Source organism: Acanthochromis polyacanthus, chromosome 15 (assembly GCF_021347895.1).
Source record: "Acanthochromis polyacanthus isolate Apoly-LR-REF ecotype Palm Island chromosome 15, KAUST_Apoly_ChrSc, whole genome shotgun sequence".
Classification (NCBI taxonomy): Eukaryota; Metazoa; Chordata; class Actinopteri; family Pomacentridae; genus Acanthochromis; species Acanthochromis polyacanthus.
This window is the reverse complement of record NC_067127.1, coordinates 30,903,635-30,920,480: the sequence shown is the minus strand read 5'-3', so window position 1 is coordinate 30,920,480 and position 16,846 is coordinate 30,903,635. Positions and strand designations below refer to the sequence as shown.

Here is a 16,846-nt window from a genome sequence, read left to right as displayed (position 1 = left end):
TGTATGGTCTCTAAAAGAGTAAAACATTTAAAAAAATAACTGTGGACATGGCAGGACCTGAAAAACATCAGCCAATCAATGCGCTCGGACCGAGGCGTTTGGTTTGCTCCCTTTCCTGTCAATCAAAAATTTTCCGGCTCAGTCCTAGTTACATAGATTACGTACGCCTTGGACTTACGTGTTTTCTGTATGTGTTGCTTTGGTATAGCTTCGTAGTTAGCTGGCGACTTGTTTTGCTCATCTTTTTTTACATAATGGCAGATAAAGATCCAGGGGGACCCAGCAGTAAAAGACAACTTCACGAGTGCTACGCAAGTTTCTGGAGGGGGGCGTTTCTTCGTAAATGTTAAGAGGGGGGAGGTTAGAGGGGGATGAGGGAGAGGTTGTATGTGCGCATGCGCATGCTACGTTCAAAGTCGTAGGAAATTAAATCTCCTCTAATGCCTTTAAGGCATATTTTGTAGCATTACGATGTATATTATGATGTACTTTTTTTTTTTACCATGTTAAGATGTGTTTTAGCACGTTGCAGCCTTTTTTAGTGTTTAGAGCTTTTTTTAAAATATGCTTAAGATTTTTCATAGTATTTAGATGTATTCTATAGTGGTAATACTTTTATAGAATGTTAGGATGCATTTTATAATATTCTTGTGTTAAGACATATTTTATAGCATAAAGATGTATTTTACAGTGGTAAGACATATTTTACAGCTTTATGATGTATTTTATAGTGTTTTTGTAATGTTGAGACTTTTTTATAGTGCTGAGACATTTTTTATAGTGTTAAGATGTTTTTTTTGTAATGTTGAGACGTTTTTTTATATCATGAAGCTGTATTTTACAGTGGTAAGATATATTTTACAGCTTTATGATGTATTTTATAGTGTTAAGATGTATATTCTAATGTAAAGACACATTTTTTATGTAATATATCTTTTCTGTATGCAGCTTTTTTCAAAATATAACAGGTACAAGACAAATCAAACAGTTATGACACAAAAATATTAGAATTATGAATAATATCTTGTATAATATGTTTAATGGAAGCAGAGTGATGTATCACAGAACAAACAGACTTTAGAAAGTGAATTTCACTGCTAAATTTTGGAAATTATGAACAGTATATTATGAATGTAGCACCAAAATGTCAGTCATAATCAATCTGATATGACTGAATTAAATAAGAGCAGAAATAAATAGTGCCAAGTACAGTCTGAGAGTTTTACTTTGCTGGAAAGCTTCCTGCATTAGTTCCTAGAATGAACAGATTATTTTCAGATACATCCAAAGTGTTTCCTAGAAATGAGAAAGCACAAACAGAACTCTTTGGTTTTCATTTCTGGTACTTTTACCGCCAGAAGCAGCTCTTTTCTCTGTTAGTAAACCAGCAGCTGACTCACCTAACAACCCCTGTTTCTGTACCAGAAAACACAGTGTCCTTTTCGTGTTTGTAGCTTTTATTCTTCATTCCTGCTCTCAGGGTCGATCGATTTCTAGCAGAACTGAAGTAGCTGCCTGCCACAGACCGTAGCTAGCAGTTAGCATAGCTGCTTGCCTGCAGAAATGTCATCTAGGAAGGACGCTAATACATTAAACATAATAATGCTAATGCACACGTGCATGTAAAAGAAGAAACAGAGGAAGATTTTTCATTAATGCAACTTGTGTACTACTTCAGCATGCTTCTTCTGTGATCGCCTCATCAGTGTTTTGTTGATGAAATATGACTTGAACAGTGTTTTAAGCACATTTTGCTGAACTGGACTTTAATTAATTTCGAAAAGATCTGCAAAGCCAGCATAGGAAAGGAAAAAAAAAAGATGTGTGTTTTCTTTCTGAGACGTTCTCTTTTGTCTCGACTGCAGAAGCCTTCTCAATTTAGAAGACCAACTGCATTTTCTGCCCAGAGCATATTTAAAGATTAATTTATTCATATTCGCTGTAAAAAAATACAACAGCATAGGGGGGAAATTTAGCTATCAAAAGCCATTTTTCTTTAGTTTGTAGCTCCATTTAACTTGGATATGAAACAAAGGAAGGTATAATCATAGTCCAATATGACACGGATATGTAATTTCTACAATAGAAATTAATGTGAAACGGAGTCACAAATGAAATCTGAGAAAACGTCTTTGCAGAAGTCTATTATTTTATTAATGCAAACTGAGAGGAAGAATTTAAACTAAGTGTAGACTTTACTTTTGTCATGGTTTCTAAAATGGATAAGAAGCAGATGTGAGGAGCTGTAATATTCTGAAAGTGACCTCTGTTAGATTACGTTCAAATATTTGACCTGTTTATTAAAGTAAAACAGACCAGATTCCTGAAGGCTTTTATTGGAGGAAGTAAAAAAGATGTATTTGAGTGACTTATCACAGTGACGGAATGACAAAACAATTAACCTTTAACATGAAAATCGAGATTTAGTCCTCTGATATCTGAGCAGTTTCTGGGCATTTTATGCTCCTGTCACAATTTTCACTGCAATCTAAAGTCCTGCAGCTCATTGGAAATAGGACAACCATTAAGAAGGAGAGAGAACTCAGAAATGTCTTCTACGCTGTAGAGCAGTTAGAATGCTATAAAATCATGAAAAAAAAAACAGATTACTTTCATTGTACTAAAACATGGAAAAATACAGTTCATGTTGATTCCAGATTGTTTTTTTGTTTTTTTGTCTGAGCATTGTTACAATACTGGAATAAATAAACAAAGAATAGGACTCTTTATGCCATAAAGATTTTACTACTCCACCAAGGAATGCGGCAGAGTCATGTGATAATCGGCGTGTGTTTGTCTGTCTGTCTGTCTGTCTGTTCACAGCATTACTCAAAAACAGACCAATAGATTTGGATGAAATTTTTAGCTCAGGTCAAAAATGACACAAGGACCAAATTATTTGATTTTGGGATTATTGTGGCTTATAGCCTGGATCCATGGATTTGTTAAACATTTCTATATCTTTGGGAGATAGCGGCACGGCGTCACTGTAACTACGACAAGTGAACGCTATGTCCGCTGCCTGCTGGCGATCACATGACTGTGATCCTACTACAACTCTACCGCTGCGGACTTATCAGAACCTATAAGTCGGAAATGTCACAAGGAAATTGTGGGGGTGTTTCTGAATCCCATCAATTCCCGCCACCCACTACATATTTAGGTCATGCAATTCTGTATCCGTACATAACATACACATGGATAACATGCCTGTGCTTAGCGCAAGGTCATTTTTTTTATCAAAGATTTCATCCATCTGAAATCATACGACTGAGCAGCCTTGGCGGAGTATTGCGCTCTCTGAGTGCTTTTCTTGTTTAATGTTTTTTTCTTCTACAAGTGCTGACTCTTCTTGTGGAAACACTGCCCGCAGTTCAACTGAAAAGTTCTTGAATTTTGGTCATTTTATTTCTGATTGAAGTTGAGTCACAATTAGTTTCAAAGTTTCACCAAGAAGCCTGGATTTTTTTGTTTTTGTTTTTTAAAACAGTATGTTTGACAATCTTTTAAAAATCACACATTTAGAATCCACTGTTTTGGATGAAAAAGCTCAATTTTAAGCTTAGATTTGTCTAAGATTCCAGATGGAACAATACATCACAGACGAGCAGATTAAGAAATGTCAGAAAGTAGAAAATCCGATGAGTCTTTCTGTTTTTGCAGTTTCTGGCTCTGATAAATGATCCCTTTTTGGTGATTTTTAAAGACAACATGCTTTTAGAGAATAAAAGTTTCTTCTTCTTCTTTTCCTTTCGGCTTTTCCCTTCAGGAGTCGCCACAGTGAATCAATTGCCTCCATCTAACCCTGTCTGCTGCATCCTCTTCTCTCACACCAACTACCTTCATGTCCTCTTTAACCACATCCATAAACCTCCTCTTTGGTCTTCCTCTAGGCCTCCTGCCTGGCAGTGGGAAACTCAGCATCCTTCTACCAATATATTCACTGGAAGTCATACATTTGTATAGTATAATAATAGTTAAAAGTATACAACGGTGGTAGTACCCAATTTGCTCTTAACACTTTCGACTTAATAACACTCCAAGCAGCATTTCAGTCTGAAAACAACCAAATAGTCACCTTGCATTGAAATATCAACCGTCTTTTGAGATTTTTAGTTGTAAAAATCATAAGTTTCAAATTTGCAAGCCGTAATGTGCAATATTATGTTTGTGTTTTGGCAGGACACAAAACACAGGATTGAAGATGTGATTGAGACATTTTTTCTAACCTTAAACGTTTAAAATCTACAAAAAAAAAAATGCGTAGGCTCGACAAAACAATACTGTAACAGTTTGCATCAACATTTTTGAATTATAAAAACTTTAAATGAAATTCTGTTCAACCAACAAACTGATGTCAGTTCGTGGAATTTACTTTTCCTCTACAAGATCCTAAAGATGCTTTAAATTACAAGTCTTAACTGCCTTAAATTGTTCAAACATGTTAAGATGCAATAACACTTGAATTTAGTTTGAAATCAACTCACGGAGGAAGAAATTCGACTTTAAATTACACAAAACATTAAGTTCATACACCAAAATGATGTCAATGCAGCTCATCAGAACAAGGTTGTAGACTTAAATGGTTGATCTACATTAGTAAATTAGACTCCTTTTTCCTTTTTCTTTTGCAATCAGTATCCTGCTTTGCTCAAAACACACTTGGTGAAATCTGAAAACCCATTTTGTCGTCGAGAGAGGTTCTGCTTTCAGGTTGAAGTGTTGGAATTCATCCCGGGTTTTCCCTCGACTGATCTGGATTTACAAAACGGAAGAGCAATAATTAAATCATGAATACTGCATCAGCCGCTGCCGGTGGTGATTGGATTCATCCTCGTGGCATATTCGGATTCCTGAAAGACATCTGTGTCATTTTTCGAAGTTCAGAAAGGCCTCCGACTGACCTTTTTGTCATTAAATTCTTAACAGTGACATTAACGTCTGCGAACTCCATGCGAAGGTGGAAAAAAAAGAAAGGAAGGAGAGGTTTCGAGTGTTGCTATATCGATCGTCCTCCTGGCTGAGTAATTTGGACTGTTTTCTTCATCTGTGATTGACGCCTGCCTTCTGTGAGCAGCATTTCTAAACTTGCAGTGATATTTTCAGCAGACTCAAATGATTTTTTTCCCCTGTTTTCCCTTAAAAAAATAAATAAATAAATGATCCGAGTCTCAGAGTGAGCTGACAGGTGACGGGTTTTAAAGCCAAACAAGCCATGGCGCATTTTGACAACTCTGTCAACGCAAAACAAAGAGAGACGACGACAAACGGCGCCTCTGTCACTTATCGCCAGGACGAACAAAACAGCGCCGCGCAGTCCAAGCATGAAATCATGTCTGCAGGGACATCTTTTATGTTTTCACTAAATCTGGTTGTGCTGCAGCGCAAGAAGTGCAGCAGCGAGAGCTTTGAGGTCCTGGCCTTTTGTTGGAGCAGAATGTGTGGACGTAGCTGACTGTTAGGAGTTTCTTCTCCATTTCTTGTAGCTGTAGAACGAAGTGCCTTCTTTAAATTGAATTAAAATCTTGTTGTGAAGTGAAGCTTTATCAAGGGGCTGGCGCTTCAACATTCTTGTATTTTCATTATGTTAAGCTGAATCTGAAAATCCTGTGTTGCTGCAGCTATATCAAATTTCAACCTTGCATGCAGAAAATTTAAATAACTATGCAACATTTTCAAAACAAGAAAAGCATTCAGAGACACTCCTCCAAGGCTGCTCAGTCATATCATTTCCAACGGCTGAAATCTTTAATAAAAAATGACCTTTGGAGCATCGCTGTGTGTTATGCATGTGTACATTATGTATTGTTGTCATAGTTACAGTGATGCTTTGCCGCTATCTCACAATGATACAGAAATCTTTAAAAAATCGGTGGATCCATACTAAAAGCTGTCAAAATCTAATCACTTGGTCCTTATGTCATTTCTGACCTTCCCTGAAAATTTCACTCAAATCTGTCAGTCCATTTTTTAAGTAATGTTGCTGACAGACAGACAGACAGACAGACGCACACCAATCGTCACATAACTCTGCCGCATTCCTTGGCGGAATAATAAGTAACCATTCTTGGCATCTGATGTTTGGCTATGTGGTGGAGATTGTGGTTAGCTATTAAATATTTGTATTAAATGTAAGTAACTGGCTGCAGAAGATAATTTATTTTCATACATAAAATATGTATGGAGAATAAAGTGATTCTGTTCTATTCTATTCTATTCTATTCTATTCTATTCTATTCTATTCTTTTCTATTCTATTCTATTCTACATAAACACCAGTGATTTCAAATGATTCTGATTCCATTTTGTGAGTGAAAACATGCTCCAAAATTCTAATTTCAGTCTATCAGTCTACTGTAGGACCCTTAACACTTTTAAATAGCTTCTCTGCATGCAGCATGCTGCTAGCACATACTTCCCTCGCCATTATGTGGATTTGCTTAATGTAGGTACTGTTTTCTTGACAAAACATGACAGTTTTTGGTCTCATTAGAATTTCAAATTGTCAAAAGCATGCTTTTCTAACAAAAAAACTGTCAACTGTATGGATATTGAAAGTGCCTGAACGTGTATAATACTGGTAGAGGGCATACAGAATGACTCTGTCTTGTAACTCATCGGCTCCTATCAAACCTCTGTAGAGTTTACATTGTGTTTCTGGAGAAGGTGAGGGCTTCACTGTCCAGCTCAAGGTCATCGTAAGAGGAATAATTCCTCACTGGAGGGTTAGAGATGTCCTGAGTTTGCAAAGATTTTAGGCTCAAACTTGGCTAGACTAATCTTGGATATTACCAAGATATTACAGCAATGCTTTCAACAGGCTGAGAAGAGCATCACATGAGAAGTACAATCACTGGTTTCCCTGTAACAGTAGTCAGTTTTCAATGACAGAATCAGGAATTAAGTCGACAAATAACTGCTTACACAACCTTTAAAATTCTCTTAACGTGAATGCATTCCCACTTTACAGTCAGAATTCCGTTCAATCTCTATGCCCAAACTGAGTAGCCACTGGCTGTCAGCTTGAATATTTGTATACTCTGCCCCTTCACTACTTCCAGATGAACCAATAAGGATGAGCAGCTGCTTCTCAGTCCACCAGGTTTATTTGTTTTTCACTACAACTGCTTCCGCTAAACTCTAAAAATGTCTCAAAACTCAACAAATGTTCTGCTGTTGGCTGCGAGAGTGAACACAACATTCTTCATGCACTGACAGCATCTGAGGAAGTGACGGAAATACTGAGGAGAATCCTTGGTGTTAGCACACTGTGTAGCTAATGTGGCTGACATTGTCTTTGACGGTCAGAGCTCTGTATAAACTGTCACATTAAGGGACATGCAGAGATGATGTAAACTTTAATTTAAACCAGTAAACTAGGACTTGGAGGGTTACCGTGTTTTCATGTTTGCATCTGTTAGCTTCTCTCCTGCTCTCTGTGCTCAAACTGCATTATAATACGGCTGAACTATAATAAAGCTGCTCTTATTTATAGATGATTGTTTCTGTTGTCAGAAAGCAGAACGAGGCTGAAACAATGGCTGAAACTCATGCTGACCAGCGGTTGCTTCATTTGCAAGCTGCTGCTAGATTAACCAAAATGCTCATTTCATAACATCGTCCGACAAACTCATCAAAAGCAAGAATTAAAAACAACAACCGCGCTGCAAATTCAGAGATATTTACATGTGAAATGATCCTCAGAGAGAAAGCTGGAAGATAGACAGTCCTGCTGTCACACACTAATTCACAGATGCAGAGAGAGTCTTCTTCCTGAAGGGGGCGGGGCCAGCAGCACCTCAGCTACATTTAAAGCTACAGACACTACAGACCAGGAGTTATACGGTCATGGTGTAATGAAGCATCTTTGTCATGTTTTGAGCTGCATAATTAAAAGTCACATTGATTATTTTTGCTTAAAGGGACACAGAATGGGACCTATTAAAGTCCATCCTGCTGATGCCTCCATCAAACAAAACCTTGGTTTCATGCTCACTCAGTTCCTGACCAGCCTTCATCTTTGACATTGAAAACAGCCCCTCACCGGCTAATTACCAAAGGTTGTGGAAACTCCCCAGAGCCCGGCATGTCGTAGCTGAACCCTCAGTGACTCGTGGTGCTGATTAAGGGATCCGAGGTCACGTTTAAATACCTCAGCCTCCCCCTATTAATCTCCCTCTGTGTGCGGATTGAGAGATCTCCACTTCATTCGGATGTATCTCCCACACACCATTAAAGAGTTGCCTAATACAATGATCAGTACGTGGTGGAAATAACAGCATCCTGAGAGTAAAACCGATTCTTAGTCACCGGAGCGTAAAGTTCTGGCTCATCACTGTTCGTCTATAACAATAATAATAAAAAGAAAAAACACTGCCGAGGTTGGGCTAATGAGAGCCCTTAGCAGACTCATTTTTCATTTGTAAGCACAAAGGAAACAGTCAGCAGTCTGCTTGTGATATTAATAAGTACATTATCTGTGGAGCAGATCTGATTCCTCCCCAGAAAAACTCAACATTTATCTTTTATTTTCTTTCTGCGTTATCCTCAACGAGCAGCAAAACCCATCTTAATGCATTAATTAAATCGCTTTTTTTTCTCCGCCATTTTTACAGCTTCACATGCAACTTCATTTATTAATTTCAATTATAGGCTCATCCATTTAATGTAAGTTGATGCAGATCCCCTTCAGAAGCGTGCACCATCCGCCATCAGCCATGCATGTTGTGATAAATCACCGGGAGAAGTCGAGCTCTCCAACAGCACTACAGTGACCGCCAAGTATTAATCACAGCAGGACAGATTATTACCCGTCCTCCATCCATCTTTTTTTTTCTGGTGACATTGCAGAGCCTAAACAAACAATAGTGTGTTGGTATTATCCAACATGTGCAGCGCTCCTGTTGTGGTTTTCTGGGTGGAGCATGAGTAGCTGCAAAAACTGTTTTCCTGCAGCAATTTGAGTTGATACGCTGGTTTTATTAGCAGAGCTGTGATGTGAAAAGACTGTCACTACAAAAACTGTGCTGAAAAGAGAATGCACTACGTAAAAAAAAAAAAAAACCAAGATTGCACAGATTATTGTGAAGACTTTGACTTGCAACTACGATAAAATAATATAAATTTAATGAATATCGCTTTAAATGAATGGACTAACCCACACTGTTTATAAAAAAAACTGGAAAAAAGTACAAATCTGGGAACAATTGTGCCATAAAAATATAAAATATTACAACAAATATAGTAAGTAGTAATACTAACAACATGGTAAAATAACTATATATAATCATACATACATAAAATAACTATAATAATAATAATAACAACAACAACAACAACAACAGCAACAATAATTATTATTATTATTTTATACCATTTATGAAAATATACATTTTTGATGTACATTTAGTTTTTATTTATATCTTTTGAATATATTTTTTCATACAGTCAGTGTATACATTATAATACTTTTTTCTGCAAATGCCAGAAAAAATAAAATAATATAACAAACACAAATAACAATGTAAATAAAATGTCAAAATAACAACAAATCTCTTTCAAATAATGGTATTTGTATTTGATTCAATTATTAGTAAAAATTGATTGTGTTCATGTTGTAAAAGATCATTTTACTATTTCTAAAAATGCAGATTGATAATGTTTTGTGTAATTTTACTAAATATTACCTGTAATTTAACAAAGCAGGAGGGTCAAATAACATATTGATAAAATTATGATTTTAAATTTTGCAGAAAAAGAAAAAGTATCATTTTTGAAATATGTGGATATTAAAATATGTTTCTTTTTTTCATGCAGTTAACATGTAAATTAGTACTTTTTTCTGTCATTTTACTGGATAAAGTTTGTCATTTAAAGTAAAAGAGAGAACACATCAAAACAACCAAACAAAGAAACATTTTAATACTTTACCTGCAGCAATGTGGGTTGAAAAGTTGAAGTTTAAATACTTAACTTTTTTTTTAAAACTAGATATCACCAGGAATTTAACTAAACAAGGGAAATCAACATGTACACCCCCTGTCAAAAGTTTTGAGACAGGTTCTAATTTTTTGAATGAGAAAGTGTCGTAAAACTTTTGACGGGGGTGTAAATTGATATCTTTAAAAAAAATAATGATTATAAAATGTGCAATTTAACAAAACAAGGAAATCAAAAAAATATTAGTGAAATTATATTTTCTTTACTGATTTGAATACATTAAAAACTGTGTATTTTACAGTAAAATGTGGTCAAAGAAAAAAGTGCCATTTATGAAAGTACAGGTTTTATTTATATGTTTTTAAATATATATTTTTATGCACAATCAACATGTAAATTAGTACTTTTTTCTGTAATTTTACCACATGAAATCTGTAATTTAGCATGAGTTAAAGACAATACACAGCAAAACCAAGAACAAATAAATTAAAAAAATATGTATTAGGTGAGTTTTCCTGCAGCAGTTTGGGTTCAAACACTGATTTATTTCCCCATTCCTGAAGTGAAGATAATTGTGATGAAGCCAGAGGATGCACAGAATGTAAATCTGAGCATATATATGAATATTAATGGTTGATTTTGGACTCACAAGACTTTGTTTCTTTGTTCTGCAGCTTCTCCGACCGTCCCTCCGCTGCACTCGGAGCATTTTAAACCCTGTCATGAGAAGGACTTGGCCTACTGCCTGAACGGCGGTGAATGCTTTGTCATCGAGACGCTCAGCGGGCCTCACAAGCACTGCAAGTAAGTGATCGTATTCTTTAAATGCCTCCTCCTCTCTCCTCTCTGCTGCTTTGTTCCTCTGAAACCTGCTCTGGATCATCGTCTGCTTTCTATACGCTGCTTCTGATGAGACACTTTGGGTTAAACCCTCCATATTATTCACTTCTTGCACATGTACATTTTGTGAGCACATAGTCGACTGTACATGCCTTCTTCTTCTGTCGTTGGTACATGAATGCATTTGCTCAGTCATGCATTATATATTTTGTGTGCAGATTAGATTAGAATAGAACAGAAAAGATGTTTGGAACTCTGCTTTAAAAAGAGATTGCACCGTATAATAGAACAAGATTGCGCCGTTGTAAAAGGACAGATGATAGTAAAGAATTTACCACTGATAGAATATTACTGTAGATGGGGCTACCAAATCTTTTCTCTTCATCATATTTTTTAAAAAGGTGAAAATGACAGCAATGGTGCCTGAAAAAATATGTTTTAAAAAATGGAATCCTGTATACTGTGTATATTAATAATCTGCAAAACAATCACATTTTAGCTGATTTAAATACAGTTAAAATGTGCAATTTTCAACTCACAAACATACAGAAAGAACAAATTCTTCTTCAAAAATATAATAATAATCATAATTAATATTATTTTATTATAAAAATCATTATTATTATTAATAATAATAATAATAATAATAATATGTACAGCTTCTTTTAAATGTGTTTTTATTTAGTTTAACTCACCACAATGAAGATAATCAAATAACAGCATTTTTTTTGCTGATTAAAATACATTAAAACAATAATGTCACTTTTCAATTAAATCTGACAAATAAAATTTAAATGATTTGTCATGTAGATTTTTATTTCATTTTTTTACAGTTTGGGCCCCTGTTTTACGGTAACGTGTAAATTAATACTTTATTTCAATAATTAATTCTTTCTGCAATTTTACTTGGTGCCCTGTAATTGAATGAAACTGAGAAAATCTGTAAATTAGAGCTTTTGAAAAAGGATTTGGCTTTTTTCAAGTAATGGCAAAGCAATATTTTTTGCTGATTTAAATGCAGCAAAAAATATTTTTACATTCAAATATTTTACAGAAAAAGCTGCAATTTAAAAAACATATTAATTTTATTTTATTTTTTGACTGATTATTTTATGATTAACATAAATTAAGTCTTTATATAAAATGATTTATTAAAAAATACTTTACTTTTTTAGTCATTATTAAGTTGATAGTTTTACTACTTATTTTCTGCAAATTAACAAAACAATGAAAGTCTCTAAAATAACAGTGAATTGTAAAAAACAACAACAACAACAACAACAACATAACAATTATAGGCAGTTTTAATAAGTGTCTGTTTTTACAGTGCATCTTCCACAAATCTGCCAGATGTTGCTGAATGTTTCAGAATCCTCTTCTCATCTTTTGTTCTGTACATTCAGTTTCAACCAAAACTCCTGTAATTCCTGGACAGCAGCTAATTAACTCCTCCTGTGTTCCTCCATCACCTCCTTGTGGCCCAACGGCTGCACTGAGAGTGGCACGTTTTAATGATTTAACGTGCACAGCCGGATTGTTTGGAAGATACCGAGCACACAGATCAATAACTATAACTGCTGTGAATCCGAGCTGACAGCTGCCGTCCACCGCAAAGGAGCAGCCATAAAGTTTTTGGATCTTTCCATCAAGTCGATTTATGCTGCAGAGATGGATGGAGCTGGCAGCGGCTTCATTTGATTTACTTAATGGAAGGATTTTCTCATCTTTGTGTATCAGTATTGCAGTTTTCTGTGTGTGGGAGCTGTGGCTGTCCCAGATTTGAGACTAGAGCTCATGGGCACTTCTCCTTTTTACTAATTAAGTCCCAGAACAACTTCTTCCAAACCCTAACCTCGGGACTTCCACCCGACCTGCTTTTCAAAGAGCCTGTTTTGCCTCCCCAGGGCTACCAGTGCACATCCGTCTGCATGGGAGCGTGCATGGGAGAGTGCACGTGAGGATGATATTGGGTGTGTTTTAGTTAAATACTGAAAAAAAGACTCATCACACTGGAAATACGTGATAAAGCTGAACATGGGAGCAGGATACATGTGGACTTATGCAGTCACGACAAGATAAGTACGTAAATAAATAAATCTGCTCCAAAGAGAATGACTGTTTTAAAGAACAAGACTGCACAGACTGTTGTGAAGACTGAGTAGCAACTACACAAAAATGATAGAAATAACATGAAATAACTGATTAATCACTGGAAGAATATTGCTTTAAATATATGGACTAATTGTAAAAAAAAAAATGGTTCAAATCTGGCAGCAAATATGCCACAATATGAAATAATATAATAACAAACATAAAACTAATAATTAAAAAATAATAATAAAATAAACATTGTAAAATAACATTTTACTATTTGGATAAATGCTGGTTTTAAACTTTTTTTGTGATTTTTTTCTAGATACTACAGAGAATTTAACAAAACAAGGAATATATGTAGAACTACTGTTTAACAGATATTGTTTTATTTTTGTTATTTTTTTTAACCTGTAATTTAACAAGAAAAAAGGAAGGAAATCAAGTAGTGTCAAATATTAGGAAAATTAGATTTTTCTTGCTGATTTAAATACATTAAAAAATGATGATTTTTTTACAGTGAAATGTGCTATAAGAAAAAATACCATTAAAAAACACACAGATTTATGTTTTTTTCTACAGTTAACATGTAAATCAGTACTTGTTTCTGTAATTTTACCAGATAAAATCTGTAATTTAGCATCAATAAATGAACACAATAAAAATATGTTTAAAAAAACAATTGAATGCACTGTAGAAAATGACCAATGCAATTTTATTATCATAAAAGAAGAGTTTTAATTGTACCTATGTTAAAATACAAGAAAAAAAGAATTAATCACTGAAAAATATTGCTTAATAGATGGACTGACCTACCAAAACACTCATCCACACTGTTTAAAAAAAGAAAAAAATGAGAAAATATAAAATTTAAAATAATATAAAAACAAACATAATTAACGATAATATGGAAAACTGTTTGAAATAATAGCAAATTTATTTAAAGCATAAGAGCAAGAAAAACAATAAATGGAATAAATGTGAATGACACTTAAGACCATAAAGATAATAATATAGCATAATATAATTACAGTAAACAGAAGAAATAAATGTGTAAATATTAAATGAATAAATGCATAAATAAATAAACTGATGTCGAGATGAGTAGATAATTGAATAAAATAATAAAGAAATAAAACAAAGGTTAAAACTGGATAAAATGAACAATAACATAATATGATTTTTAAAATCAATAAAATTATAAAAATGCACAGCATAGAATAAAAGTAAGCCTAGAAAGTTTTAAAGAAATGCTTTCAAAGAAGACAATTAGTTCATAAAATCAGGAATCCCATCCCAACATTTTTGCATTTCCAGTGATCTTAGATTCTCCTCGCGGATGAAACTCAAAATATGAATTTATTTGACTTTTAGGGTCAGACTGCTTTTTGTTTTTGCAGTTTTTTTTGCAGAATTTTTTCCTAAAACCTGCATTTTTACTGACAAACTGTCAAAGAAATCCACGTTTTATAGAAGGTCAACAGGACTGCTTAAGTCGAGTGTCCCTTTTTAAAGTCGGCATCTTTAACCCTTATGCAGCTTTAACTCAAATCCTGTCAGAAGTCAAGAGAGTCCACAACAGCATCTTTCTGCTTTATTCAAGATGTAGTTGAAAGAGGAGAAGTGGAAGCAGCAGGATGAGAGACAAACCGGAGGTGTAGGAGGACGAGGAGTTGCCCTCCTCGTCCTCCTCCCCATCCCTGCTCACTTCTGTTGCCATGACGACATAATCTGTGGTCTTAAAAAAAGTGTTGAAGAGCGAAGGTTCACGATGTACGGCCTTGACGGCGCCGTCTGCGAATGTTAATACCGGCGTCGAGGTACGGAGGAGGGAAAGATGTGCATGGAGTTGATCTAATCGTGTGGAGCATCACACGGAGGATGTGGATCAGAAAATGAAGTAAAAACAGCAAGAATCCAGAAAAGGATGATCAGATAGAGTGCTTTATATATTAAAAGTACAAATTCTATGGCTGCAGATTCCTAAATGTGAAAATATTCCAGTTTATTTTGTCTTATGTGGCAGGAAGCTGAACAGAAAGTGAGTCTGATTGTAATTACTGATGGAAACGATGGTTTTATAAGTGATTTTACATCAAAGAGCAGCTTTTGAGAGTGCAGGTGTGGATGATGTTGGGGGTGTTTTAGCTAAATACTACAACAAAGACTTATTTAAATGAAAATATGAAAGAGTCATTACAAAAAATACTGTAGTCATATAATACTTTTGGTTGCTTGGGCACTATTTTGATGGCTGACTTGTTTGAATATCAATAATTATAGTATATAGTAGTGTAATGTTTAAGGTGCAAGGCAATAAATTGCCTCCCTTTCAGAAAAAGTATTTTTTAAACCCATGAGTGACATTAAAAATCTGGAAAAATCATTAAAAAGACATCAGTTATCAGTCAGGAACTGTAAAATCTGAAGAAAAAAAAAGATTTTCAACTTTCCAGGAGCTAATCATGTGTGACATGTCAAGAAACTTCTTCAGATCTAAGCTTCAAATCCTAATATTTCTTTAAAGACACTTTATTCTGTGTCTGATGTTAAAAAAATCTCCAAAAATATACTTTGAGCAATAAAAAGACTCTATAAAAACTGAAAAATTCTGTTATCTTTGATGCAATTGTGTAGCCAATAATGACTCAGCTGTGTTCAACAGTGATGTGCTGAAAATTCTGGGATTTTTTTAACCCAAACCAATTCATGAAGTTCTCACTCTGGAACTGATTTAATTCAGATAATCAGTCAATCAGACCCTATACAGGAGTGTTTAATAAATGGATTTGCTCCCTGTGAGAGACTACAGTTCTGAAAAAATCTTTTATATGACACCAGTTATCAACCAGAAACCGTAAAAAACGGAAAAGAATCATCAGATTTTTCACTTTCTCGGAACTAATCATGTGTGACATGTCAGGAAACTTCATCAGATCAAAGCTTCAAATCCTGATCTTTCTTTAAAGGCACTTTATTCTATGCGTCTCATGTTAAAAAATACACTTTTAGCAGTAAGATTTTGTAGAAATTGAAAAATTCTGCTATCTTCTATGCGATGGTGAAGCCAGTAATGATTCAGCTGTGTCCAACAGTCATGTGTTGAAAATTCTGGGATTTTTTTTTAACCCGAACCAATTCATAAAGTTCTTACTCTGTAAGTAACTAAACTCAGATAATCAGTCAATCAGACCCTTTATAGGAGTGTTTAATAAATGGATTTGAGACTAAATATTATTAAAATTCACATAAAAGACAAAACAAAAACGATGAATGTGCTTCAGTTGACATTAATTTATCCTCATCGACACAAGAATGACAAATTTCACCCCAGGCACAGATCAATGGGTGCTCTGATTCAGTTTGTGTTTACAACAAATTGAGACAAATCAGGTTGTAAAAGTGTGATCAATTGAGACATTTAATGGGGATGAATTGAGCCATTTTTTTCTTCTTTTTTGTGGTGTTATTTGTCACCGAATTAATCATTTTTATTCGCGAGATAGAACTTGATCCTTTTTGCAACGATTTTCTTCAAAGAGTCGTAACTCAAGCATCAAGCGGCTGTAAAACGAGGCAACGTCCCCCAGAGCCGCTGGGAGGAGACGGTTGTGTTTGTCAACCTTTACAGGATGGCTGCACACACACACACACACACACACACACACACACACACACACACACACACACACACACACACACACACACAATATCACTAACAGACACACACACAATCACACACTATCAGACACACACAATAAACACACTAACAGACACACAATCGCACACTAACAGACACAATAACAGATACACACTTAGACAGATACATATAAACACACAATCAGACACTAACAGACACACTAAGTACACACAGACACACAATTAAATACACTAACAGACACACTAACAAGCACTCACAGGCACACAATTAGATAAACTAACTGATACACAAACACACACACAATCAGACGCACTAA

The 16,846-nt window shown here is 34.9% G+C and overlaps 1 protein-coding gene across 2 annotated transcripts in view; it reads left to right on the top strand.

Annotated features, from left to right (window-relative positions):
• The window catches only part of LOC110965743 (pro-neuregulin-3, membrane-bound isoform), a 547,688-nt gene that overhangs the window by 330,592 nt on the left and 200,250 nt on the right, over positions 1 to 16,846 (top strand). For both annotated transcript variants that reach the window (XM_051959594.1, XM_051959593.1), the window contains one exon: positions 10,613 to 10,742. In XM_051959594.1, the coding sequence (XP_051815554.1) occupies positions 10,613 to 10,742 (130 nt within the window). The remainder of the gene's footprint in view (positions 1 to 10,612; positions 10,743 to 16,846) is intronic.